Raw genomic sequence first — 27,495 nt, forward strand, 5'->3', positions numbered from 1 at the left:
TTGCTTCTAATTGTTCCAAGGTTTTTTTAAAAAAAACATCAGCGGTATAATTTAAAAGGCAGTGTGTGTAATCTTTGTTGCTCTTGTTAATCAGTTGCAAGTCACCAATTTTTGCAGGTTTACTGATATATTGCCTGAAGGCTTCCAGTTGTTCTGCCTCTACTGTCTGCCAACTCTTATTCTAGATGGATAATTTAGGGTGAGCTGTGAGTGATTGTTGTCTTTCCATATAAACAAAAAAAAAAAAAAGAGTTTTAGGATGGCCAGGAAACATTCATAATTTTTAATTCACACCTGTAATAAAATTGCATTACATTTTTCATAAAATAAATGTTCCAGTTTATATACAGAAAAACAGACTGTACAGAGCTTTCCCCCAACTTCCCCCCTCCCAACTCACAAACATACAGGCAAATGCAGTGCTCAGCTAAGCAGGCACAACTGTACATCTAAAATTGTAATGCTGTGTGTTATTTATGCATGTGTGTGAGTGTGTGTATGTGTGTGTGTGAAGAAATACTACAATGTAAATCGTCCTTTGGGGACCAAGGATTAAAAAAATATTGCAGGCAAGCTGAGAGACGCCCTTCACTGCTAGTTGTGGCTGAACGTCCATTCCACAGTGTTTCAGCCAAACTGGATTTGCTATTGAACTTGGGGCTCAAAGCTTCCATTCAGTTGCCCCTCCTCATAGTCCATCTGACACAAGATCATGTTGTTCTTCAGGAAAAACTTGTCCCCCACGCAAAATCTAAAACACAATGAATAAACAGACCATTATTAGAAGCTACTTTGATGAATCCCATAGCAGGGGAATGAAAACATCCTGTCTATTTGCACAATGTTTGCTTCTCATTCCTATTTGTGAAGAGAGAGAGAGAGAGAGAGAGAGAGAGAGCATTTATGTACATCATGTGCACTTCTTCTCCTAATTTTTTTTTGCTTAATGACAGATTCAGATGATTCTATTTCACCTTCAGTGGTTCAATTATTATTTTTTAATCATTTAAGAAGTCTGTAAAACATAACCCACATTTGATCTACCATTAAGCTGACTGAGGCAGTTTGGCTCAGTGGGAAAAAGTGTCAGTTATTTAATTAATTGATAAATATTTATCTCCACAGAAGTGCACGCTTGTTTGCACTGTACCATTTAGCATTTCTACCTTAGGCATCAAAGGGCCCTGCTTTTCGAGAAATAATAATCAGAGGGAGAACATTTACCCCGGAATTTTCACATCTCAAAGTCAGCTTTGTTTAATTTATTTTCCTCTAAAATGTCAGTGTTTTGGATACATTTGACAAAATATCTTGAACTTCCAATTTAATGAAGACTATCTCACGGAATCTTCTTCTTTCCAGGCTGAAATCTAATTAAGAAAAGGCAGCATGAGTTCTGTAGAGGAAACAGGACCACGGACAGTTCATTATGGATCTGAGTAAAGATTCGTACTACAAAAGATTCAGGCCTGATTAAGGAGTTCAATTTTAGTGCTTAAAATGGATGAACACCTCCTAGAAGGGTTATTTTGCAATGCTGGGAGTTCAAAAGTTAGGAAATCAAAACAGGTAGGGCTATTTTGTTCAAATTGTGCAAAGCAAAGGCTACGCTGACATTTCTTGCCCCATGAGAGTCATTTACAGGGTGGTATCTTCTGAAATGATTTATAAACCCACCCCTTGCATTGTCACACACTTGGAAAAGAAGACGTAGGGCACTGAGTTCAAATCTATGCTCATTGAAGGAATCTAAATTAACATTTTATATTTCTTCATAAAACTCTGTGGTTTCTTCCCCAAACCCCAAAAACTTTGATCTTAGACTGTCTACTATTGACCTCACTCCCTTCCTAAGAGGCCTGTAGGGGGCGTGCATAAGCGTACCAATCGTGCCTACCGTCCCTGTCCTATTGTTTTTTATTTTTCTTATAAGTATCTATCTCATGTATTCAAAACTATATTCTTATACCTGTATCTTGTAAGCGATTGACAAATCAAATAAATACTAAAAATACCCCTCTGATATCTTTTATCAAGGCTAAGCAGAGTCAGTTTTTTTTTAAAAAAATCTCCTTCTAAATCTCATTTTTCTGTGCCATGATCACTCTCATTGCCTTGTGTTGTTTATGTTTCAGGTTTCTCTGAATCTTTGCTAAAACAAAGTTCCCAAAACTGGGCCCAGCTTTTGAAATATGGTATGACAAATGCAGAATAAAATGCAAAATTTGCTTCCGCTACACTTCTACTTATGCATATACTCTTTTTAGCAGCTCTATTTCACAGTTGCTCATATTCAGCTCTTTATTCTTTTTGCATATATTACCGCGGTGTCATGCCTGGTATTTCTTCATTCTATTCCTGTATATTTAATTTCTTTCTTTTTAAATGAACAACGTTGGGGTTGTCTCTATTAAAATTCCATTCTATTACTTTTACTCCAATTCATTAACCTATCAAGCATATTTTGAATTTTATTTTTGTTTTTCTGTAGTATCATCTTGTTTATGCTGTGGTCTACCATGTGCAAATCTAATAATGCTCTATTAATAGACAATGGCATGCTCTCTCAGTAAATAAAGAACAACTTGTATCATGTTATTATATTATATTATGTTATTATATTATATCTTATGTTATTAAGTTCTGCTTGTGGTGGAACTATTGTTTAAAACTAAAAATTCTTTACAATACCCCCATTCAATTTGACCTAAAAACATGATATGGTATTACTGGGGCACTGTGAGAGATTTTGTTCAAAGCTCTGCTGTCTTGGCTCACTTCTTCTTTAAATTTTAATCTATGTCTACATAAATTCTTATGAATAGAGGCTGTTTCACATTATATATTCATTGAACGCTGCACAAACATAAGCACCCTGTCTTGGTTGCCTTCTCTAATTACTTCTTCTGACATCCAGATGTCCATTTAAATGAATGATGGGTTGGAATTAAGAGTCCTCTACACTGGCTTCCTCCATTCTGGCACTTCTAGATGTATTGAAATGGCAGCTTCTAAATCTGGAAGGCACCAGATGAGAGAAGAATGCTGGATATATTGTCTCTCAATAATTTAAACAAAGACATGAAGCGGCTGTGTATGTGGATGGATTAGAAGGTCCATCCCATCCCCAAATTTGGTGTATCTCAAGTTATTGATTATATATTTGAGGTGATATCTAGAAAAGGGCTGGCTAAGTGTGCATTCCATGGGACCAGTACCATAATTGTTTACTATTTTATTTTTTTTCCAGCATAAGAAGGGTGGTGGATGAATGAGTGAATGGATGGATGGTACCAAAGCTGTAGTTATTTAAGGAGTTGCTACGTATCATTTAAGTATCCCTTAAATTTCAGAAGCTCACACAATGTCTCTCTCTGTGTGTGTGTGTGTGTGTGTGTGTATGCGTACGTGTATCTGTTTCATGATCATCCTCATTGCCTTATGTTGTTTATGTTTCAGGTTCCCTTAATCTTTGCTGAAACAAAGTTCCCAAAACTGGGCCCAGCTTTTGAAATATGATATGACAAATGCAGAATAAAATGCAAAATTTGCTTCCGCTACACTTCTACTTATGCATATACTCTTTTTAGCAGCTCTGTTTCACAGTTGCTCACCTTCATCTGCCGTCAAGCCACACACTTCATTCAAACTAGAGAATTTGTCCTAAATTCAAAAGACAACAGGCCAGGGCATTGACATTGGCATTGGTGACTTTTTCTTTTAAATTATATTTCAAATGTTATTGGATCCAATGGAATTCAGATAAAATTAGTTGAATAATATAATCTTCCATTCAGTTTACATTGTGTTACACAATTATTGCCTACTCAATAGCCTGGTCCTTCCACAACTCTGTGATTTGCTGGATTTAGGTCCTTTTGTCAGCGATGAAGTCCAATTTTTGCTGCTTTATTTGTAATTCTGAAAGATACATGGACCTTTCTTTGAAACTGTGTCAGTCTTTGACAAAAGCATAAAATGTTTGATACACAATGTAAACTGAATGGAAGATCATATTATTTAACTAATTTTATCTGAATTTCATTTAGATCCAGTAACATTTGAAATATAATTTGAAGAAAAAAAAAGTCAGCAATGTCAAGGGAGTCCTGGCCCATTGTCTTTTGAATTCAGGACAAATAATCTTTTGTGGAGAAAAATGTGTGGGTCTATAGAGAGGGAGTTGGGGATCTTAATTCCCTTCAAAATAACTCAAACTGTGCAAGAATACATAATGCATGTCAACTGGATTGAATGCATACATTTTTGTGCTTTGACAGATAAGTAATGCATTTCTTCTCAGTAAGAGATCAGGAACAACCATATAACCATGAGGAAATATGTTTGCTGGCAGCAGGAAAGAATCTAAGAAAATGCTTTGGAAAATGCATTACATTTCTCTATCCATTCTAGTTTGCACACTGAAAGGGATTATATGTTATTTCCATCTAAAAAATATTGATAGGGATTAAAATTTTCCTATACTACCAAGGATATGAACTATTTATAAAATAACTACAAGAAACATATTTTCTTTTCTCTCTTAATCCCAGTTTATATGTGCCACTTCTAACTGCTACAGTCCCCACAATTTTGAGTTGACCAAAGAACCATTAGAGAGAAAGTAGGACATATGGTTTCTTTTTACCTGAATGTCTAGAAAGGCTAATGCTGTTATACAGTTTTCCAAATGGAGAAACGGGAAAAATATTTACAGTAACAGTTTTGTTAAAAAAAAATCCCAAAACAACTACCTTTGTCAATGATACATTATTTAGAATGAAGGAGAGTAAAGATGCAAGGAAAGAGGTAGGAAGGGTAGAAATGTTAATCCCAAAGGCCATCAAGAGAATGAGTGAATTATCTGTTGGCTTGGAAAGGCAAGAAGAAAAAGCACAGAATTTAAACTCTGGAATAGTGACCTATTGTAGAAACTTTGCTTGTGAACAAAACTTTCCTTGTGATATAATTTCATTCTATGCACAATTATTTATTATTAATGTTTTGTCCCATTGGGATAGGATTCCCTCCCCCCTCCTGGTGTCTGCACGGACAAGTCCCTGCTGTTTTCTTGAAAAATCTTTTGGGAAATATTTGGTCTTTGCCTGCTTCCTAGGGCTGAGAGAGAATGACTGTCCCAAGGTCACCCAGCTTGCTTTGTGCCTAAAGCAGGACTAGAACTCATGATCTTCCAGTTTCTAGCCTGGTTTCCTAAGCACTACACCAAACTCTTTATGCACAGTAAAATTATTATTTTAGACAAATTGTGTCTCTCACTTTCTGCAGGCTAAAGGGTTACATGTTGAAAGTACCAAAAAGTGATGGAATGTACAAGTGGGAGAGCTATGATAACACAGAGTTTTTCCACAGAGAGACCCAGATTAAGAGAATTCAGAGTCCCAAGATGGGGGAGGAGGCGGGAAGAAGGTTAAGGCTGGTCACATCCTAGAATCTCTCAGGGTATATTTAGCGGATTAAAAGGCTATAGCTTGAGCTCGGCAAGATTCAGTGGTGGGATTCAAATTTTTATACTACTGGTTCTTGGTGGGCGTGGCTTGGTGGGCATGGCAGGGGAAGGATACTGTAAAATCTCCATTCCCACCCCACTCCAGGGGGAAGGTTACTACAAAATCCCCATTCCCTCCCCACTCCACTAACCTGCTTTTCAGCTCCGTTCTTCTGTGCAGGGCAACAAAAGAAGACCCAGCCAATCAGCTGGGACTCGGGAGGAAGAGAATAGATGGGGGTGGGGCCAGTCAGAGGTGGTATTTGTCGGTTCTCCAAACTACTCAAAATTTCTGCTACTTGTTCTCCAGAACTGGTCAGAACCTGCTGAATACCACCTCTGGCAAGATTCCATCCAATAGGTGGAAGCAAATAAAGGATTGGACCTGACTGGATTTTGCTATGCTGTCTCTAGGCTTAGGCTCGATACAAAATGTACAACTGCGCTTGATGTGAAGACTGACAAAAGAATTCCTAAAGCTGAGGCAATATATCAAAAGCTGCTCCTTCTCCACTGCTAAGAGCAGCGGGGAAATAACAGTGTGTTCTTTGTCCGTCAGCTAATAGTTCCTAAGCAATAAAAGTGGATGGGTTCCCCCGAACTCTACAGGTTCCAGCTGATCAACATTGCTCTCAGAAACAATTGGAAAGATTAAGAGCATCTTATGCTGATACGCCTGCTGCCCTTTACACCAAATTGGCAGGATATGCCTATTATGTAACCTGTGAAGAACACACAAGGCAATAAAAAAGATTGCAGAAAAAAAGCATGAACATCACAGAATAAGCAGAGAAAACCCTACCCCACTAACTTGTAACATGAAGAATGATCAAGTTATCATGATTCTGCCTTATACTCTCAAGCTACGCTCTTGATGACCGAATCAGAAATTTTTTCAGGGTTGAATTTACATTGGACAGACCTCCACAATAATGATATAATTCCCGTTTGAATCTGCACCTTGAAATTTGACTTGCAAGGCTTTCTCCAAGCATTCTGGTGGTAGAGAAATGTTTCCCTTGCTGATTGAAGAATAGACATATAAAAATAGATGCACTACTTATTTTTGCTTTAAACCAAGAAGGCAAGACCCCCTGAAGGAGTAGTAATGCAAAATGAAGAACAAAGTTTTGCTCCTGACACAAAGGCAGTGTGCATGACACCTGCCTCCAGCCAAATTAGCTGGCTAGAGGCCTTAGAGTAGCAGATTTGTCAAGGTTTGTAATGCATTATGAAGAAATCTTTTATGCATTAGGAATGACATTTTGGATAGTTGCAAGGTAGTTTTCATGTGAAGTCAAGGCCATTTTGCACATTATTGAAAGCAAACCTAGGTTTGCCACCAAATGTAAATGACCTCTCCAAGCCCTGATAAGTTTCCTGAACAATATAAAAATTGTAGAACATTGATATACTAGATTTCTAAGGACAAAGAGCTGTAGTGTTCGGGTTAGAATGCAGTATTGCAGGCTAATTCTGCTGACTTCCAGCAGTTCAATTCTCACTGGCTCAAGGTTGATTCAGCCTTCCATCTTTCTGAGTTGGTAAAATGAGGACCTAGATTGTTGGGGGCAATATGCTGACTCTGTAAACCACTTAAAGAGGCTGTAGAGCACTGTGAAGTGGTATATAAGTGTAAGAACTATTAATATTGCTATTGCTATTTTGATTAAGTCAAGAAAAACCAACCAATTTCCTACTTGAATAAAAGTAAACTCATGGTCATTTATTCCCTACCTCAGAAAAGTTGGGTTACACTGAGAAATGTTTTATAATCATAGATGGCAATCCATGGGCTGATTAAGAATAATAATCTCAAGTTCAACCATGTTTAAAGTACTATCTATCAGGGGCACAATCGTGCCTACCATCCCTGTCCTATTGTCCTAATTATTAGTTCCTATTTCTTGTATTTAAACTTATGTTTATTCTTGTTTCTGTTATATTGTAAGCTTTTGACAAATAAATAAAAATAAATAAAATCTAGACATATTAAAATAGGAATTAAAGAAAACTAAAATAACATTTGAACTCTATTACCAAAGAAGGGACAAATAACCTCAATGACTGTCGATGCTGGAAAAGTATCCAAATTCCTACTGTAGTCAAAACTAAACACTTGTGATGTGCTTAAAAGTGTTTTGTTATCCAAATTAAACATAGTGAATGAATTACCTTCTTGAAATCAGTTATTATAGAATGGCTCTTTGAAGTCTGCTCCTTGATTGGAACCTCCAAAACACGTGTGTGTGTGTGTGTTTCTTCAAAGAGCCATTCTATAATATATATATTCCTGAGAAGTATTAATATACATATACACATATTAATACTTCTTAGGATCCATAATTCTAACAATACTCAACAATTAAAAAAAGAATTATGGTTAATAGTAGAATTAAATAAAAACTACAAAGTGATTCATATATACAAAAAAAAAATGTAATAGGCCTTCTTTTAGGCTCATGTTGCTACTCTGCACATTGTTAAAGCATGAGATCTTCATGAGTACATAAGGTGAACAGCAACACAGATTAAGCCATACACAGAAGGCCGGATCCACCTCTTTGGGGCATCTAATCCATCCACTCATTCTTCTAATGATATTACACTATGGCTATCATCATCCTCAGCAAGCATGGCCATGCTCGTACCAGGGAATCTGGGCAATCACAGTTCACCACATTAGGTTGAGAGAAATTGCTGAATAGAAGGAAAGTTAGTCAGTTCCGCAGCATGCATATGAGAAGAGAGATTGGATGGGAGCACAGGAGAGGCATAAAAAGTAGAGCTTATTTCACAGAATAGACCATTACTCAGTCTGAGGCTTGGTGTGTGGAGACAACTCAACTACTGGCATTCAGCAAACCTGACCTACATCAGCTGTGGAAGGAGGAATAGAGCTGAGAGGTACAGCACATACAGCATTTTATAAAGGTCCAGCTAAAGAATGGAATATCAGGGGAAAAGAAAGATCTCCACTTGAGTTCCAGAAAAGCCACCGACTGGGCTAGATGAACAATTAATCTGACCTGATAGCCACTGTGAAGATAAAACATTCATAAACATAATTGCCATCATCATTATCCACCACCATTCCTGGAATGGCTGTCTCCTGTACCTCATAGCAAGCAGTTTCCTTTGCTATCATTTGAGTTGCTTTACTTACATGGTAACAAGCAAATAATCCAAAGCCAGGTACCTTTAACAACTCTTAAAACAGGATTAAATTACTACATGCAGAGGGCTGTTAATTAAACATACATTTTACATGTTGCTCACTAGTAGAGAAGGGGGGAAAAAAAGCTACCCACAGGGCAGGGGTAGGATTCTACCAGTTCTGTCCGGCTCTGTAGAACCGGTAGCTCTGAAGAGCAGCAGACATAGAGCCTATTCTATGTCTGCTGCTGTTTTGGCCCACCCACCTGCCCGGGCTCTTACCTGTCCTTTATTTCCTGCTTTTTCAACTGCAGCTGCTTTGTGGGGCACAGCTGCAGTTGAAAAAGCAGGAAAAAGTGCTTTTTCAAATGCTGCGCACCTGCGTGCAACGCTGCTCAGCTGTCCAGGTAGCAAGCACGCGCAGCAAAATGTAAATCACCGAACTGGTAGTTATACCGGTTGGATCCCACCCCTGCCACAGGGTTTAACCCTCTGGGACAGATGCTCAGGCAGCAGAAGGGAGCAGAACTGGCAAAAAAAATCATGTATTTTCCCTTTAACCACCAACAGAATAACTCTGGCTGGAGTTATGCTCACGGGCACTTACGATCTAAGCCCATATGTTTCAATGAGTAACATTTCATGTGTATTTTTTTTAAAAAAAAAAAAACCAGCAGGTAAATTGCCTTTAAGATTCTTTTAAATGCTGCCTATAAATCTTGAAATGAGGTTGAGCATTTAAAAGAAAGAAAAGGGAGGGAGAGAGCGAGCAGAGCCCAAATCCAGTTCTCCTTTAACAAATTGCAAAAGAATTATTGCCAGGAAATATTTTAGAAGTAACAGTTAACGCTGACAGTAACACTAACAGCGAACTGCAGCAGATAATTAATGGAAACAGAGTGCTGAAGTAGTTTTGAATTTGTGCATGCGCGTGTGTTTTTTTAAAAAAGCAGAGTGCTAACAGCTCAGACAAGTATCTCAAATGGGCTTAATTTCTGACTGCACATCTGTGTGACATATTAGAGGAAACAAACAATTCAAAAAAGCAGCTTTGGACAGAGGTGGGTGAATGGTGAAATGTCAAAGTCTAAAGACTATTGTCTTAAAAGTTTGTAAATTAACTTTAGCTCAGGGTAAAGAGTAATTGAGTTTGGTTTCTTTCACCTTTTCCTGCCAGATACAAGAAACATATTTATAATGTGGTCGTAAACACATTTTTAGCTAATGCTATATAACACGTATATATTGAAAATATCAATATATTGTTTTTCCATTTCTGCAAATCAAATTCTACAGATAAATCTAGGTAATGTTCATTTAGGATATGGAATGACTGGAAGATTCCTTGTGCACTTGAATTCAGGAAACTGCTGTTCAAAACGACACGGTGTGCAGGTAAAATGAAATGCCATTATAATTTGAAAAATGGTAAAAAAAATACATCTGGCTTTATTTTGTTCCACTTGGTATCTACTCTATTCAACACACCCAGAGACAATTGTGCCTTTATTGCCAGTTCTTAGAAACTTGAGATCTCATAGGAGAGGACAAAGGACAAAGGACAAAGGACAAGGTCAAAGGAAAGAAGAAAAATATTTTCTCATTTACACCTAACAACTATCATTGAGTCATATTTTTCCACATGACAAAGGCACTGCAAATATATTTAAAATCAAATGTACTAATAAGGCCTTAAATTATTACCAACTCCCTCTCCCCTCAACCAAAACCAAAAACATCAACCCAACACCCTCTATTTGAACCCACTAGATGTCACTGTAGCCTTAACAGAATAGCCTATCAAATTGGACAACTTGATTGATTGTACCTGTCTCTTTCAAACAGAAAGGCAGCCTACTCTAAACAAATAATGCCAGCTTTGTGCTTGTTACAAACCCTTCAATAAAGCCACCCAAAATGACAGCATATTCTCACTCATGCTGTAACTTCTGATGTATGTTTAGTCAGAAGAAATGACTCTGATAACATTAAAAAGCTAAATCAGTCCACAAGAGGGGGCCAGAAGAGACAGAAACAGAAGACCCATGGCTTCTTAATGGCAGATATGTAACTCTAATGCTCCTGGTGACCATACACTACTGCCTGTGGATTTAGCAGTAAACTTATTTCCTGGAATGCTTGCATAACAGAACTAACTAAACAAGAAGAAAAGAGTTCTTGTTGGCTCCAGACTTGATGTGTCCCACAGATATTAGGACTGTCTGTGTTTACAGATTAACAATTTAGTTTCCATGTAATACGAAGCATCCCAGTTGTGTGCAGGGATGAGTATAAGCAGTGACTTGGACAGAGGAATTGTCTTTGTCAATATGTGACAGGGAGGCATAGGACCAGCAGCATGGATCTATTTCTAGTGATTACACAGAGACCATTCAGTTATCTAATGTGCAAGGTAGTCAAGATATTGAATTATTTAGTCCACTCACAACTTGTTTAATTTATTAAATTCTACTTCTCCTGCTGTAAGCAAGCAAGAGCGTTCCAAAATGCTGTCCATGTTTGAGTGACTATAAGCTTGATTATCTGGATTTAAACAATAATTTAAATAAATAACTCCTCAGAATTATGGTATTTTAACAGAAGACTTCGGGAATCCCAAAAGGATCACATACTCCTGTTGGACTTCCCTGAAATGGTAATTGAGAAGCTGACTGCATGTTGGAGGTACAGTTTGTCCTCCATTAATGATGATAACTGGGACTGGGAACTCTGTTGCTAAGCAACACATTTGTAAAGGTCACATGATCATGCCAACTTAATGATGGCAGCACTGGAAGTTCCAGTTGTAGTCATTAGGCAAATCCCGCAGGTTTATTAGGCACAACATGCTATCACCATTTGTGATTGGCTTCCCAATGGACTTCGACCCTGGCAGGGCAGGTTCCAAATGGCGATAACGTGACCACGGGCTTCTGCATGCAACCATCAACTGTGAGCTAGTTGCAACACACCCGAATTATGACTAGGTGACTACAGGGCCATTACAGTGGCTGCAACTTCAAGGACTGGCCACAGGTCTCTTTTTCAGTCCATAATTTTGGATGGTAAAGATGAAATGGTCATTAACTAAGGACTATTTGTAATCCCTTATTCATCTTGATTCTAGGCTGAAAAGCACCCAAAACAGTAACATTTACTTTTAGGTGATCTACTTCAGATTAATTATCACTTTTGCCTTTTTTGTTTTGTTATTGTTAATCCTTCCTAAGACTATCTTGATTTTTATTGATTAAATTTATCTGCCACCCATCTCACTGACTAGTGACTTTGGGTCTTTTTAAGGTAGGGTGATCAAAGTCGTATTTAATATTCATGTAGGGATACACCACAGATTTGTGTAATGATATGACATTATTAGAAGTTTCCTCTTCCTTGTCCCCTTCCTTGTTCTGCCTATCCTACACATAGAATTTGCCTTTTCCACCTTTATATTATAATTATTTCATGTCCAGTTGTTTCTCCAAGATAGGGAAGGATAAAAAAAAGTCAGGATAGTGGCTGTGACTGCATAATCAAAGCCCTGCTCTTTTGAAAGGGCTTGCAAAACTCACACCTGTACAAAAGGACAAAACTTCAATTATGTTTTTGCAATCCCCATCTTCCCTTTCTTTACTCTCCCCTGCAGACGTCCCTATAGATGTTCCTTATTTGGGAAGGTTCACACAGCGTCAAATGCTACCGGCACTCATTAATCTCTACAGTGAAGTCTTGTTGGCTTCTAAACAAGCTAGAATTTTGCTAGTTTTGGATCCGTCCTCCTACGGAAGGCATCCTTTGTATGAAAGGTTTACTGTGGCTGGCTCTGGCATTTAATGCACAGGAGTACCCAACAGTTAATCTTCTTAAATATTATCGGTGAGAAGGGGGTGGAACAATCCAGAGGGCTCACAAGTTGAGGGTTTCAGATGAGAAATGCATGAAGGAGGATTGTTGTCCTTTAGGATTTCTTCTGAGGTGATGTCCATTTCGCTTTGAAAGATGGGAGTATCTCTACATTTTATCAATTTGTTCTAATCTGGATATCTGGGTGGTAATTTAGCCAGTTTATGATTTTATTTTCCAGTCCAATATCCCTTCAAACTTTTTGGCTGAATGGCCACTAGTATGCCACGGGGCCCCAATTTCTCTTTGAAAGCAAATATCCATGACAATGCCAGAATCTTGAATCAAGTCATTCTTGCTGGCTTTTCCACAGAGCTCAGTTTAAAAACTGCTCTCCCATCTTTTTTTGCTCTTAAATGAAACTTGAGGAGTTGCCGAAAAATTGGAAATGCATCGATGAAAAAGAGAAAATATGGTGTGAGGCAATGCAGAGTTCTAGGAAATCTGCATATGCGACCTATAGCTTCAAATGTAATTAACACAATTTTATAGCTGCTTCCCATAGATGGAAAGTACACGACCAAGTGACCACTTGATCTCCTATAATCTGCTGTCCAAGTGTTAAGTGTTGACAGACAATTCCAAGGTTCCTGACAGTTGGACTGTGCGGTCCTTTCAATAAAATACAAATTCTAAGAGAGGATTGTCCTGTGTTCAATATGAAATGTGTAACTCCTTCCTTTGAAACAAGCCTGCTTCACCCAACAACTTTCCTTACTGCATAAATAGTTCCCAACTTTCCATTTCTGTGTCCACATATTTGGACACCTTTACCCAAGAAATAATGTCTGATTTTTTTTTTTTTAAAAAAAGGCCTCTAAATTGGCTTGAAAATTATAATTAGGTATATATTCTCTGAAGCATCAAAATCCAAACGATCCCTGGATGAGGACAAAGACCTTCCTTCACTAGTTGTTATCTGGAGTTTTGAACTCTACTATAAGGAAGGACATAAGGAGTGGTTTTACAATAAGCATGAAGCAAGAAACTCAAGAGTTGGTACTTCTTGTATTTCTTCTTTCAATTGCTTGGAAACTCAACTATATTTTTCTTAGTGAAATGTTTGGAAATTAAGAACACCAGGCCCCAAATTAGTATTATTTTCAACTCTATTTGCCAATCAAAGATGCAACAGTCATTTTTTTTTTATGTATACATAAAGATGAAGAAACCTAGAGGGCACTTCTTTTCCTTCCCACATTGGGCTAAACCAGGGGTGTCCAACCTTGGCAACTTTAAGACTTGTGGACTTCAACTCCCAGAATTCCTCAGCCAGCTTTGCTGGCTGAGGAATTCTGGGAGTTGAAGTCCACAAGTCTTAAAGTTGCCAAGGTTGGACACCCCTGGGCTAAACCTTCCAGTAGAGGTCTGCCATTCTGATGGTACAATTCTGCATTTCTCTTCAGAGATGCTGAATGAGATATCCTCCTAGATGATTGAATACAAGATTGCAATCTTAATCTGGCCCTTAATTCTCCGTGCATTTATAAAAAATTAGGTTTGGTCCTGTTTCCAAACATTTTTTTTGGGATTGTGGCCCCTTGCATGACCTTCAAAGGCCAACAGTCATGCTTGCCAGGAAGAACGTTCACAACTCTGATCTAGAAATAATATTTTTCTCCTCTTTAGATTGTGATTGACAGAAAATTCTACCCAGGTTAGGGGAGGGAGATGAAACATAATTTCAATCTCAATGTGTAGTAAGGTTTAAGATCCTTTATTAGGGATTGCCTTGTATTAATAAGCATAATGAAATGCACTTTTTTTTCCTCTTCTTATTGCCTTCACAGATAGTTGGCTGGGGAACCATATTTTGGGTGACTTGATTTCTTCTGGACATGGGAGGGAAGAATTGTTGTTGTAAGTAATATTTGAGGAATTTGTTGAATAAATTTGTTTGGGTTGTGGCTGGGGCATGCATGATCTTGTTCAGTTTTCTGGGGAAATTTTGATTCTATCAGTTCTGAGGAAGTGAACAAGTCCCTAGGACTTTGATTATTGCTACCTGTATTTCAAATGTCCCTCCTCGTTGGTTAGGGAAGTAGCTGGATCCAGATGTTGGCAAATGCTTCTTTTGAGAGGGGATGACTTTGCTCATCCTTACACGCCACACTGAGATTCTATATCAGGGGTGTCAAACTCAATTTCATTGAGGGCTGCATCAGGGTTGTGTTTGACCTGGGGGGAGGGGCAGAGGGGGCATGGCCAGCTCAACACCACTCATGCCGGGGGCACCCATGGTGGCCTGGGTGGGGCTGAGGGGATCTTCCTGCAGCCTTCTGCCAGCGAAAATGAAGCTTGGGAGGTCTGTGCGTGGTCCTCCCAGGCTCTGTTTTCAGCCGCACAGCCTCCTGCAGCCCTCTGCCAGTGAAAATTACCTTGGGAGCTCCTGAGCTCTGTTTTCACTGGCAGAGGCATCGTGGGCCAGTCCTTCGCTGTTTCTAGGGTGGCCCCATGGGCCAGAATTGGGCACCCTGCAGCTGGATCTGGCAACCCCAGTTCTAAATGAATTAGCAGTAGGTTTCCAGGTGCAATTCAAGGTACTTGTTGTCACCTTTAAAGGACTGCATAACACAGGGGCCACCTGTCTTCAATAGTGTCTGCCCATCCCATCAAATTTAATAGAGTGGGCATGCTGTGGGTCTCTTCCAGAGGTGGTATTCAGCAGGTTCTGACCAGTTCTGGAGAACCGGTAGTGGAAATTTTGAGTAGTTCAGAGAACCGGCAAATTCCACCTCTGACTGGCCCCGCTCCCATCTATTCTCTGCCATTGAGTCCCAGCTGATTGGCTGGGTCTTTCTTTTGTTGCCCTGCACAGGAGAACGGAGCTGGAAAGCAGGTTAGTGGGGTGGGGAGGGAATGGGGATTTTACAATATCCTTCCCCTGTCATGCCCACCGAGCCACGTCCACAGAACCGGTAGTAAAAAAAACTGAATCCCACCACTGGTCTCTTCAGTGAAACAATGCCACATAGTAGGATCCAGAGATAGGCCTTTTCTGTCATAGCACCTGCCTGTGGGACAGAGTCCCTGCTGATGGCTGTTTGGCTCTGCTGGCCTTCCAGAAGTCCTTAAGACCCTGGCTGAAGAACAGAGTATTAGTAGAGCCTGGTACGTGACTTCCGCTCTGTGAGATGTTTCGTGAAAAGCCTTGGCTATTGATTTATTTATACATTTATATTGCCTTATGATTTTCACTCACATGCTTGGCCAGCCCAGAGTTACTTGTTTAAGATACATGGGTACATAAATTTTCTATATAATTATTAATAGCAATGATTCTGAATTTTTGAGCCTGAGGGCTGAGCAAAAGATTTTGATATGGGTTGCGCTCTGGCAACTGGATGTGGCCATACTGCTGTTTGACATGTGAGGGTCTATGATTCCTACACTTTATATTTAGATGCCGTGTTTTTGTAGGTAGAAGAGGTACAGAAGTCAAAATATCACTATTTTTCAATTTACACATTTGGCTTTGAAAGCTTCCACTGGTAGTATCTGTGCAAAACAGACGAACCAAGCAGATACGTGAAAATCTCTGAGGCACCAGCACCAGTGTTATGGTGATAGAATCTCATCAGAATATCTCCTTCATTTTGTCTATGACAGGGGTGTCAAACTCCTGGCCCGCAGGCCAGATGCGTCATGTGCTGGCTCCGCCCCCGCCCGGTTTAGCGAAGGGGAAAAAGTCCCAATACGGCACATGATGCTGCCATGACGATGTGAGTTTGACATCCCTGGTCCAGTGGTGGGATTCAAATTTTTTTACTACCAGTTCTGTGGGTGTGGCTTGGTGGACGTGGCATGACTTGGTGGACATGGCTTGGTGGACGTGACAGGGGAAGGATACTGCAAAATCCCCATTCCCTCCCCACCCCACTAACCTGCTTTCCAGCTCTGTTCTCCTGTGCAGGGTAACAAAAGAAGACCCAGCTGATCAGCTGGGACTCAGGAGGCAGAGAATAGATGGGGGCAGGGCCAGTCAGGGGTGGTATTTTCCAGTTCTCTGAACTACTCAAAATTTCTGCTACTGGTTCTCCAGAACTGGTCAGAACCTGCCCTGGTCTATGATATCTGCCTTTAAGTCACATATTATATGTTCTACTTAAAGCAATGCGATGTGCACACATTACTGGGGACAGTCAGTAGGTTGATGGGTGAAGGTTCCCAACTGAGCCTTTGTCAGACCTTATTTAGAAAAGGGCATTTCCTTTGCTTCGTCTTGATTTCACGTCTGCACCTGCCCAGTTTTTTGACTTAAGCAACTTTGATTTCAAAGGTATTTATGCCAATGACCTTTCTATCAATGGATGTTCAGTAGACTGATGAGAAGCTTGGCTTTGAAGCTGCTTATTCCCTTGCCTCAGCTCTACTTAACATCACCTGCTGGACTATTTTACAGCAGCCCCAATTTTGGTGATAGTGGTGGTGGGGAGCCCCTTCAACAATCCAGCCTACCAGCAATTCCACAGATGTCAGAAAGCTGCAGGGGAAAAGGCTCCAGCGTTCAATTAGCAGGTAAAATCATTTTGCCCAGCAGTAGCAATCTGAGAGCCTGGGAGAAGGTGATGGAGATCAAACGGTGAAATAGACTTTACTGTTTCACAGAAACAAAAATTAAAGAAAAACACACACACGCAACCCAATCCATGTTAAATGCCTCCCCCCCACCCACCCATGTTCTCACCTCTGGTTGCAAAGCTGGCAGGCAAAGCAGTCCAAATGGTAAACGTTATCTCGGGCCCTCATCACCATCTCAAAGGCAGGGATCAGCTTACTGCAGGCAGCACAATTCCCAGTAGTCCCAAAGAGCCTGCCAAGGAAGCACAATCATTAGAAGCCGGTTTAATTAAATGGTGGAAGGACTAATTAAGTGTAATTAGTAGTATCAAATACTGTATTGCACCAATCGAGAGAAGTTGCCATCCCCATTTCGCTGACCAGCCAGCATGTGGGAATGGGGGCTGATCCTGCACGGGGAGAGAACTTTTGAGTCCTTTGAAGTTTTGGAGCTGCCAGTTAATTGATTGTCTAATGAAGAAATCCATTCCACATGCAGACAAAGTGCTATTTTGAGGCTCACAATGCTTCCATCAAAAACAATACCATCTTTTCAACGCAAATTAACAGTGTCTTAGCAGTACATTTTCAGAGGATTCTAGCAGCCCCTCTGTTTTCTAATGTGCTATTCCTTCATTTTCTACTGATTAGTTAGCTCTCTGGAGGAAATATGCAATGTTCATTTTGGGGGTTTACATATGACTCCTTCAAATCACTTTCCATACATGCTACTTAGATATGCTGTGTAGCTCAACAAATCAAAATAGATGGGTGTGCTTCAATGAATCAAAATAGAAATTATAGCCAATATTTACAAAGAGATTTTAAATCATTTCCAATGAAGTAGTAGATTGTAGGACAACCCTATGTGGAAGAACTATTGTGAACAATTATTGGCCATAATACTAATTGATTCCTGGTTCAATAACACAATATTAACCTGGAAATGCATCCTTTAAAAAATGCTAATAAACCACACTTTCTCTCATCTAATTAAAGACTTACCAGAGCATGGCTGTTTTACAATCCTGAAATATTTTGAAAAAACAAAACAAAAAGCTACTTAATATCTCAACATATGCTGGAGAAATCCATTTGTGCTATCTCCATGTAAATCACATTCACAATAACAAGGCTCGATTATTTAATTGATAATTAATTATCCAGTCTGAAAATGTTAAAATATTATGAATTTCAATTTGGAACGCCTTTTAGTAAAATTAATGCAAAGGAAACATCTACTTTCTCTCCTTTTTTCTCTTCAGAGATTCACCTTGCGTCACTGTATTCCACAATGGCCTCTTTGGAGATAACTGGTAAAGACAATCCCTCCCTCAAACTATGTTGATTTACCATCTCTTATTGCATGATATTCAAACTATGGCTTGTTCTTTTAGGTCCTTCCAGAAATCCTTGAAGTTCACCGCAACATTTCAAATTCAAGAGAACGCACCATACGTACCACAAGAAATCTAGATAAAGAAGTAGGTATCTATTGATAAGCATCATGATTGTTTAAACTGCGTTGCACAGACACTAGGGTTCCATAGCAATATGACAGGTTCCACAAGAAGCTACGGGCAAAAGAAAATATCAGAAAACTTCATTCAGATGCAGGTGATTTTTCTCTCATGATACCTTTTTCTCTTGATCACGGCTGTCAAACTTCCGGCCTATGGACCGGATTTGTCATGTACTGGCCATGTCCATGCCCAGTTGAGCGAAGGGTAGAAAAGTCCCGATACGTCATGTGATGACGCCGTGATGACCTGAGTTTAATATCCCTGCTCTTGATCATTCTAACAATGATCTTCTAGCATTGTTATTCTTTTTTTAATTTTCATTGCAGAGCCCTATAAAGTTTGAAAACCTCTGCATCTTAATGGGGTGTATGTAGACATTCCTTATCTCCAACTAAGAGAAGCATAAATAATTAGATCCACTAAAATTTCTGCAGCCGTCAGTCAAGGTAGCCAATATTGGCCATGTAATAGGATTAATTTTAAGTTTTACATCAACAATACAGTACATTCATATGACACATTGCTTTACTGAAAAGATAATGGACAGATTGGGGTCATGATAATTATTTGAATTTAGTTTCTAGCACAGTAAATCAGATTTCACTTAATGTTTTCCTTTCACGGTATATCAATAGAATCTAAGTATAAGTAACTTAGAACTAATCCGGTATGAAGCAATGTATAAAGTTTGTGAAGGCAATAGTTTGCTACTGTGGACCACAGTAAGAAGTAAGTAATCTCTTACTTCTCCATCCATTATAACTTCAACCTTTTTGAGATCTTGCTGTTAACTTTTAAAACAAGGTATGGAGTCAGAATTATTCTAAACACAATTTGATGATGCGGTAAAGACTGCAATAATTACCCTGTGACAAGATTAGACTGTTCATTCAAAGTACCTAGCAAACAAAGTTAGCTCGCAGCAAGTAGCATTTTCATGTCATGCATCTTTTTTTTTTTAAAGAATCTATCATACATTATTGGAAACACTGCCCAGTTTAAATCATGTTTAGAAAAAAAAAGCTCTAGAGAAGAGAAGCCAGATCTTGAAGTTGCCTTTGAATGGACACAGTCTTCTGCATTAGAGAGAGAGATATGTTGGACTTCCTAAATCAAACAAGACCACAAATAAGATATAACTTCAGACCTGAAGATTTCCTTTCTTCTCTCAGGCAAGCCCTCAGGTCTGCCATCTCTGGTCTCTGGAACAAATTTTAAGACTGGATAGGAATTTACCATGTAGAGGGAAAATCCATTCGTTGGTGAGAAGTAAAAATGTGAAGAAGGTTTACAGATCTCCCACCTACCCTTTTATATAATTGTGTTCTATTTCCTCTTTTGTAGTGCCTTCGCTTTTGAGTTGATGCTTATCTGACCCCTTTTGTAAAGCAGGATATTTTTAAGAACTAAAAATGTCAAATTGTTTGCCAGGCACACTTAAGTTGCTTTCTTCTGATTGGTAAGGTGTCTCTGAAATACTTGACATTTCTTTCTGCCCTAGTGAAAATGAATGCAACTGATTGTGGAAAAACAACAACAGAGGGATCTTAAGGCTGTGATCTTAAACCCACTAAACTGGAAAAGAATCTTCTTCACCTGTCTCAGTTAAATATCTCTGACTCTAGACTCTAAGTATTCTTGGACTGAAAGAGAATTAGATTTAAAGACCTATAGACTCCTTTGGGTTAATTTCTGATGACATCAAGGATATTTCCATCTTATTTTCTTGCCCAAGAAATAGAAATGGTTTCTATTACCTTCTTCCAGGACCTCCAAGTTTAGCCTAGAGCCCTGATATTCTAATTGTTTTCATCCAAGTACTAATCAGGTCTGATCTTACTTATCTTCCAAGTCCAGGCCAGGTTGTCCTGTTGAAACCACCAACTGAGATCTAATTCTGATAGAAATTTATGTTGGTGTATGTTGGTTAAAATTGTTTTACATACTCTAACAAGCATGATTGTTACTCAGGTATGTCCCAAACTACATGGGAAACTGTGTGCAAAGCATGCAAGTGCCATTTCATACCATACTTTCTCATCTGTATGGCATGGCCAACTCGGCACAGCCAACTTGTATGGTCATGGCCAACTCAGCACAGCCAACTTGTCATGATCAACTCGCTATGGCTAGCTCATTGTAGGACAATTTGTCATGGCCACAGGCCAACTCACCACAGGACAATAGTTATACTAATATTGAAGAAATGGTGGAATAGAATCATAAAAAAAGAATGCAAAAGGAGGGACAAAATAAAATGTGAATGAAAAAATTTAATTTTTTTATTATTTTAAATATTTAAATTGAATTGTTGAATTGTCCTATAGTGAGTTGTCCTGCAGTGAGTTGGTTGTGGTGAATTGGCCATGCTGAATTGACTGTGGTGAGTTGGCCGTGGTGAGTTGGCTGCAGTGAGTTGCCCACACCAAGTTGTCCCATTCCATCTCTGCAACCTGCGCAACCACTTCCTTAAAGCATTACAAGCAACACTTTGAATTTGGGGTTTTTAAAAAAAATTCTTAAGTTTTATCAACTCCCAGATTGACTTCTCTCTCTAATCATAATTAAATAAAGGCTTGAGCATTTTTGTCAGTGTCAAAATGGCGCATATAAACATTTTTTAAAGGAATGTGGGTATAATATTAATTCTAGAGCTATCAGTATTCAGTTTAATCTTGCAAAACAAACCTGCTTTTTAAACTGCTTTTACTCTTTCATCTACTTCCAACTAGAGGTAATCCTCAACTTATGATCACAATTGAGCCCAAAATTTATAGACAAATGTTAAGTGACTTTTGCCCCATTTTACAATCTTTCTTGCCTCATTTGTTAAGTGAATCACTGCACTTGATAAATTAGTAACATGGTTGTTAAATGTATCTGGCTTCCCCATTGACTTTCCTTGTCAGAAGGCCTCAAAATGTGATCACATGACCCCAAAATACTGCAACTGTCATAAATATGAACTAGTTCCCAAGCACCCACATTTCGATCATGTGATCATGGGGATGCTGCAATGGTTGTAAGTGTGAAAAATAGTCATAAGTCACATTTTTCAGTGCCATTGTAACTTTGAACCATCATTAGGTGAACTGTTGTAAGTTGAGGACTACCTGTACTAGGTGAGATGGCTTAGTACTGATTCCAGTTTATGACTGGTGTGCTGTCCAGACAGTTTAGAGTTAATGGGATTTGGGATAGTTGGGATTTGTGAGCTGTCCCCTTAAGGGAATGCATCATGGTAAATGTAGTTAAGGTATCCTGGGAAATGTAGTCCATGTCATGTGGTCACATCTATAATCCAGATTGGTCACTAAATTGACCCTTGGTGGGTTGGGGGAAGTCTCCCTCACTCTTGCCTGAAGCCATTACCATGTGGCTGCTTCAATCATCATGGGGTTGAGACCTTATTATCTTCCTACACCACAATTCAGATATGCAAAGGATTGGACAATAAGAAGAACCTCATCATAAATGTGAGTTGACAGGATGCCTGATGAACCAATAAAAAGACTTTGTATGGATGCTTTGTGGAATTTATCTATTTGCCTTTGTACAGTATTTGTACAGGACAGGCAGAATAGTAGGAAGATATTAAGGTCTCAACCCCATGATGATTGAAGCAACTACATGGTATGGTGGCTTTGGGGAGTTGACAAAAGCTCTGAGAGCATGAAATTTGAATAGAAAAACCTGTGAGATGGATCCTTAGTTTCTCTGGGAGCTTAGATTGTATTTCAGAGGATCTCAAAAGCAATGTATCATTAACTCCCCTATACAAGACTGAAAATCTACATCAGATTCTTCCATTGATCCATTTTCATTAGGCTTTCTTTACAAAGTAATTGTAAGATTTACCATGAAATTTGGAGAAGAACATTTTTCTTGGCTGGTTTTTTAAAAACATTCTATCTAGCTCAGGGGTGTCAAATTGGTGGTCTGCGTGCCAGATGCGTCACGCACAGGTCATGCCCACCCAAGGCAAAAAATGTCATGATACATCATGATGTGTCATGTGGCGTGATCGAGTTTGACACCCGTGATCTAGCTTATAGCCCTGAGATTTTTTTGGTGACCTTCCCTCCAAGTAATGAACAGATACCTGATTTTGAGTGAGCTAATCTCACTTGTATAAACAGTTTGACCCAAAATTGTTTACCTCCGAATTACGAGTCAGTGAATATCTCCCTCGTACTTTTATTAATACAGATAGTGTAATATTATTATTAGGATAATCTTAATGTTTGGGTCTTGATTAAGTGCATGCTTATAAAAAAAATCTCCTCTTTTTTCTTATCATTTAGTTCACTCCTTTATCTTAAAATGGAACATTTTTGTATGATATAAATTACATTATTGGTATACTACTATGGAAACAAAAGAAGAAAGCACACATGGCATTTATTTTGTCAGCTGCAAAATTTGTACTTTTTAATGTAGTTGTCCTGCTCTATAAGACATGTTGAGGGACAAATCTTCTTAAAAGGCATAAAAAAATTTGGGAAAGTGCCATCACTCTATTTCCTGGCAAACTTGACGAAGAGTTCCATGTTTAAAATCAAAATGTTACCCTTTTGATCTTTAGAGCATCCATGTCAGTTAGATTACCATTAAAAGCTGCTGCCCTATATCCAAATGGGAAAATTAAAAGCAAGCTAATCCCAGATTTGTTCAGACTGCAGTGCCACTCTGTGTGAACATTTAAAAAAAAATCCATTATTCATTAGCATCACAGTTGTGTAGAGCTCAATCTAGATTAAACAAAATAAAGAGACCCTAGACAGCACCATCTGCATTGTTAAGCAGGCATTTTTCGTCACCCTGTGAATTAGCGGCTTTTCTAAATGGAAATGAGAAGTTTGGACAGATGTTCACTTAACTATTTAAACAGTTCATCTTAAGAAACATGAAAATGTATTTGATCCTGGATTCACCTGCCTCCTTCCAGGGGCTTTGGAAGTGGGGAGAGAGACAGCATCAAACAGCTTTGAGTGTTTGTGTAAGGTTTAAGCCTTCCATTCTGTCCAGCTGCAATCATGTTACTTTTTTTCTTGTTTGTAACAAACGGAACTCCAAGCTAGTCAGAGCGCTAATCTTGGCCTTCAATTTGAACACAGCTTTCCACCTTTTCATATCTGAACATTTGACAGTTGTTCTTGCACTACCAAATTCAATGCCTCTTTTCAGAAAAAGCCATAAATGGTGCAGTTCCTGGTATTTAAGGAAGCAGCAAAAATATGCAAAGAGAACTGGAGCAGTCAGCTAGAGGACTTTTGACTTCTTTGTGCCCCTCTGCCCCCCAAATAATTCTGATCAGCTAAATGCCTGTTAACTAAGCTAGATAGAATAATTCCTCTGGAACAAGTGGATTGTGTTCTTTGTTAATCATTCTTGATCCCTCCATCTTTATGGATAATAAATTAAGGACCATAAGTGCCTTCTCCTCACACCGCCTGAGTTCACACGGTGTATTCAGCCACATTATATTTAACCACAATGGGTGGTTAAGCCATACATCATGGCTTTTAATCCAAATTGGCAGAGTTCAGACAAAGCAACCACATTATAGCCTAGCATGACTTGGATCTTTAGTTATGCTATCGAATGAGAGTTCATGGAAGAAAATTTTGCCCCCTTTTCTCATTTTCCTGTTAGCCATTGCAACCCAAGAAAAGCCATTCTGGAAATATGGGAGAATCTCTAGACTACGTTAGGGCTACTAAGAGGAGGAAAACTCAGGAAGGTATCTTTCAATAGAGTTCAATGAATAGCTTTCTCTTAGGGTCATCCAAACCATGATCTTAGATGAGATAAGGTTAGATTTTGTGCTCCGAATGTCTGTGATGCAATTCTTGGATTTAAAAAAAAAAATCATACGTTTGCACATTCTGGCCAAGATATTTTAGTAACATGAACACTAGAAATAAAATGGGAGAAAAATGGGTTAAAATAGGCATTTAAAGGCATGCATAATAAATTTTCATGTTTTAAAAAATTCATTAATGAGTAAAGAGAGCAGAAAAGATTAATGAATTTGATGTGCACAATAGACTTAGATTGAAAACAAACTTAGCTCTACCAATGGCTATGATTATTTGACTGGAACTCCATTTAATAGAAGTGTTCTTTCCACAGAATATAAACAGACTTTCAGAATAAGGCTGACTGTAGGTGGAGGGATAAAAAAGATGATGGTGGCCATGACAGTGCAACCAAACAGCTGCTTGATTTTTATGTGAACTGCCTGTATAGAGAGCTCCAGTTGCACTGTTGTAGCTAGCATCCTGACTTTTTTGACCATACAATATGGACACCACTATTTCAGAGTATATGTAAAAAGGAGTAACCATCACTTATATACTCTATGACTCTTCTATAGGGAATTAATGGACCACAGCTGGAGCTAGGGAGTTGCAGTAGTTTCATCTCAGATAAAAAGAGGCAGATAGACACTTGCTAGCCTTGAATCCTTCCTTTGCTTCTGCTTTTTAGATTTCCCTGCTGTGCTTTAGGCTATGGAACTATCTAGAACAGAGACTAATCAGAGAATTGATTATATTCTTAAAATTGATTGAGGATTCCAAAGAGCTTTGATTTATATGAGTTATAGCTATTGTATTTACCAAATGAAATTAAAACAAAAAAAAAACCCTACTAAATGAAAGGAAATGAAAACTTTAAAAAAATCAGTTTGTGGATTATTCTGAAAGGGTCTTGGGGGCACCCATGAGTCCCCAGATTACACTTTTTTGGAGAACAATTAATCTAAAAGATAGCCATCTCCTTACAACTTTATGGTGTTAAAAAATCCATAAAGATAACTCCCAAACCCAAATTAGAAGAATTCATTCTATGGCAAGGTACAGATTCTACCACCAAGCATTTCTACCTCTGATTCACTGTCAGCCGGGTCCTTTCCTATAAAGTATATATATAAATTTATGCCAGTCCCAAATCAAACTAAAGGAGCGAATGGAGAGAAGAAATCCTTAATTTCCATGAATCATATTTCATAGGACATTCATCTTGTTCCAAGGGCCAAAACGTTTTCCTTCAATCCATCATCAAATCCTCAATTCTTAGTGTGATCCCAATAGGAAAGAAATGAGTTGGAGACACAACTGGCTTTTATCAGCATTTTAAAAAGTTTTTTTTTTTTTTTTGTAAAATAAAAGTTGGCAAGCAGCAATTTTTTAAGTACAGATTTATTTTCTCTTATGCAACACGAAGGCCTAGCCAGCTTGTAAATAAGCTTAGGCTATGCAGATTTAAAATTTAACACAATTAAACTTTTACCCTGTGGTAGTAATTACGCTTAATGGCTCTTACCCTGAACCTAACCATGTCTATTGTCGACAGCCAATCTGAAAGCAGGAGTTTAGCCAAGGACAATTTTCTGTAGTTTATAGGCACACTAAAATCTTGCAAGACCAGAATCTCATTGGCTGCTGATGTCATTGTGTATAGTAGAAATTAAGGCTAATTGGCATAAGGACTGGCAGTGAATACGAATGAATTGATGGGAGAGAATGGAATAAAAGCAAGCACACTTAGTGGCGTGTGACTGTTGAAGGCAGCTTCTCATTTAAAGACTTCTTTGTTGGTAATTATAGCCGCCATCTTCTGTTCAGCACTTTGTCTTTTTCAGGCCAGGGGTACTTTCCAATAGTGGGCGTGCATCGTTTTATACTTTGTCTAAAATGATAGGCCCGTGAGAGCATTTAAAGGAACGGCTCCTTTATTCCAAGGAAGATGGGCTTCTTTCTGAGGACAAAGAACTTTTCAAACTCTGATCAACAGGAAAACTGCCTTCCCTTTCTTCTCAGTCTCTTACTTCTACACAAATTCCCTTTGAGATTATTAAGGGGTGAGGGGGAGAAGCACAGGCAGGGCCAAAGAATCAAGATGGCACAGCAGCCACCAAATTTAATCTCCAACCCTTCTGTCCGTGTGTCTCATGTGGAATCTATATGAAGAAGAGGTGGGGCTTCCAATACTGTACATGGTTGCAGCTGCCATTTTGATTTTTTAAATACCTTCTGTGGACCCCCTGTTTCCTATTTTTCTGTAATTGAACACTTTTTAAATTGAATACGTACATACTCCTCAATATCATCATCAATGATCTGGATGAGGGGATAGATGGGGAACTCATCAAATTTGCAGACAACACCAAGCTAGCAGGAATAGCCAACACACCAGAACACACATACAAAGAATGGTTGCTGGAATTGGGTATGTCTACTTTGATTAAAAGAAGGACTAGGGATGACATGATAGCAGTGTTCCATTATCTGAAGGGTTGCTACAAAGAAGAGAGAATCAAGCTATTCTCCAAAGCACCTGAGGGCAGGACAAGAAGCAATAGGTGGAAACTAATCAAGGAGAGAAGCAACCTAGAATTAAGGAAAAATTTCCTGACAGTTAGAACAATTAATCAGTGGAACAACTTGCCTCTAGAAGTTGCAAATGCTCCAACATTGGTAGTTTTAAAGAAGAGATTGGAGAACCATTTGTCTGAAATGGTTGCCTAAGCAGAGGGTTGGACTAGAAGACCTCCAAGGTCCCTTCCTATTCTATTCTATTCTATTCTATTCTATTCTATTCTATTCTATTCTATTCTATTCTATTCTATTCTATTCTATTTCATTCCATTCTTCCCCTCTTGCAGTTGCTCTATATAAACAATTCTCTCTTTTTTTCTCCCACCCACCCCTCTCTCTCACACATATCTACAAGGAAGAACATGAAATAAGAATAAAAATACAATATTACAAATGCCCTAGGAGTTTGAATTCTCATAGATAGTACAACTTTCTAGTATACTGTTCAGTAGTTGTAAATAAA

General features: G+C 38.7%; 1 protein-coding gene across 3 annotated transcripts in view; it reads right to left on the reverse strand.

Annotated features, from left to right (window-relative positions):
• Nucleotides 1-269: 269 nt before the first annotated feature.
• Nucleotides 270-27,495, reverse strand: part of LMO1 (LIM domain only 1) — a 130,285-nt gene continuing 103,059 nt past the window's right edge. For all 3 annotated transcript variants that reach the window (XM_087950924.1, XM_087950925.1, XM_026668151.2), the window contains exons 3-4: nucleotides 17,253-17,378; nucleotides 270-751 (exon numbers count right to left, since the gene is read on the reverse strand). In XM_087950924.1, coding sequence (XP_087807050.1) covers nucleotides 646-751; nucleotides 17,253-17,378 — 232 coding nt within the window. In that variant the 3' untranslated portion in view covers nucleotides 270-645. The remainder of the gene's footprint in view (nucleotides 752-17,252; nucleotides 17,379-27,495) is intronic.

Source organism: Notechis scutatus, chromosome 1 (genome assembly GCF_049901735.1).
Source record: "Notechis scutatus isolate UNSWTSFEM ecotype Mainland chromosome 1, rNotScu1.2, whole genome shotgun sequence".
Lineage (NCBI taxonomy): Eukaryota > Metazoa > Chordata > Lepidosauria > Squamata > Elapidae > Notechis > Notechis scutatus.